The following is a 1,890-nucleotide window of genomic DNA, read 5'->3' as shown; positions in this document are numbered from 1 at the left end:
GAGAGGTGCAGGGAGTGGATGTGTGCTGAGGTGGGGACCACTGTGCCCGCATTTTGGTGAGGAGAGGCTGAGTTTTGGTCCAGGAATGAGAGTCCACGTATGTCTCGAGGAAGGTATGTGTGCCCTGGTGGTGTGCATATGTATAATCGGGTGTGTGTACATGCGTGTGCAGCATGAGATAAAATTGGCTTGGCTCCCTCTGGGAAAATGCACCGGGCGCTGGACATTTTCTGATCTCCTTATTTTCCTCACAGAGAAAGGACACAGTGGGGCTTCCTGCTTCTAAGCAGCTCCTGGACGGGCTATGTGGGACCCTGGGAATGAACCACAAACATTCCAGACCCACCATCCCAGGTCCCCAACCCAGGCGAGATGCCCAGCAGGCAACAGCCCCAGCCCCTATGCCTACCGGGGTGGAAGCCCAGGGCTGGACTCAGGAAACTGCACAGAGTGGGCTGCTGGGTGCCCTTGGGCCAATTACTCCCCCACTCTGAGCCCTGCTCCAGGCTTTCTGGTTCAGGGTTGGAAATCATGTGTGTCATTTGTCAGGTGTCTGGCTGTGAAGGTTGGCGAGGATAGCAGTTAAACACAGGCTTGGACATTATTAAGACTTGGAGTCAAATCCTAGCTCCTCTTCTTAAATACTGACTTTAGGCTTTGTGTCCGCCCCAGTGCCCAGCCTCAGTTTCATTATCTGTAAAATAGGGCCATATACCCACCTCAGAGCTCAATTGTAAGGATTATACAAATATAATGATAGCTAAAATTTATGAAGCCCTTACGAAGGACCAGGCACTGCTCTGCAATTTTCATATAGTAAGTCATTTAATGCTCCCAACAACCGTTGGAGTAGGTGCCATTATTATTCCCACTTTACGGACTAGGAAACTGAGGTTGGCTGAAGTTATATAACATGCACACAGCTGGAGAACTAGTAAATGATGGCCCCAGGATTTGAACTCAGGTCCATGAAGCTCCCAAGACCTGCCAAATATATAATGTAAAATACTAAATAAGGGCCTGCCTTGTAAGCACTCAATAATTGTTGTCATTCTTATGCCTCCCTTCCAATGCTCAGCGTAGCAACGGAATCTCGAGCCAGCAGACATGGACTCAGATATTTATTCCAGGAAGAGTCCTAGGGAATGATCTCTCTTCAGCTAAAAGAGCAGCACCCCCACGTTACAGAGCAGAGCAGACACACCAGAGAGGTGGAATGAGTAGGCTTGGGTCACACAGCAGGAAGCAGATGAGGCAAGGGTGGGGAGGGGGTCCTCCCTGGCTCAGGTGGATGGGAAGATGAGGAAGCCGCTGAAGACGCTGTCCGCCTCAGAACCCTGGTAAATGCGGCCCTTGGCGGGGTCCTTTTCAATCCAGACCTGGTCTCCCTGCTGGAGCTGGAGCACCGTGCCCCCAGATACCACCTGGAAGTTTCCCTTGCTGTTGGCGTCACAAAAGCCCAAGGCGCGTGGGAACTGGCCCTTCCTGGAGGACATGATGGACAGGCAGATGTCCCACTTGGACACCACCTGGAAGGTGAAATAGTAGTAGCCTGGCACAGCGCAGATGAACCGGCCCGAGTGGCTGTGATAGCGGCCTTCCTCGTTGGTGATGACCATGTCGAAGATGACCACGTTGCCGCCCATCGGCGGATTCCGCCTTATGGCTGAGAAGGCTGGCCGAGGCTGGTCATTGATATTTCCCTGGCTGCCCTTGCTGCCCTTCAATCCTTGAATGCCCGGGGCACCCAGGGGACCACTGGGCCCAGGGAAGCCCATTTTGCCAGGGTTTCCAGAGGGGCCAGGGTCCCCCTGGTCTCCTTTAAGGCCTTGGATGCCTGTCCGGATGCCAATGGCTCCTGTTGGGAGAAAGGCCAGGTCGGGAGTGAGA

The 1,890-nt window shown here is 53.3% G+C and overlaps 1 protein-coding gene across 1 annotated transcript in view; it reads right to left on the bottom strand.

Moving 5' to 3' along the window:
* Positions 1–1,039: 1,039 nt before the first annotated feature.
* The window catches only part of LOC105290662 (complement C1q subcomponent subunit A-like), a 980-nt gene continuing 129 nt past the window's right edge, over positions 1,040–1,890 (bottom strand). Inside the window, exon 2 of the mRNA XM_011358027.2 lies at positions 1,040–1,858. Coding sequence (XP_011356329.1) covers positions 1,284–1,858 — 575 coding nt within the window. The 3' untranslated portion in view covers positions 1,040–1,283. The remainder of the gene's footprint in view (positions 1,859–1,890) is intronic.

Source organism: Pteropus vampyrus, unplaced genomic scaffold (assembly GCF_000151845.1).
Source record: "Pteropus vampyrus isolate Shadow unplaced genomic scaffold, Pvam_2.0 Scaffold36, whole genome shotgun sequence".
NCBI lineage: Eukaryota > Metazoa > Chordata > Mammalia > Chiroptera > Pteropodidae > Pteropus > Pteropus vampyrus.
This window is presented reverse-complemented; position numbering and strand designations above follow the sequence as displayed.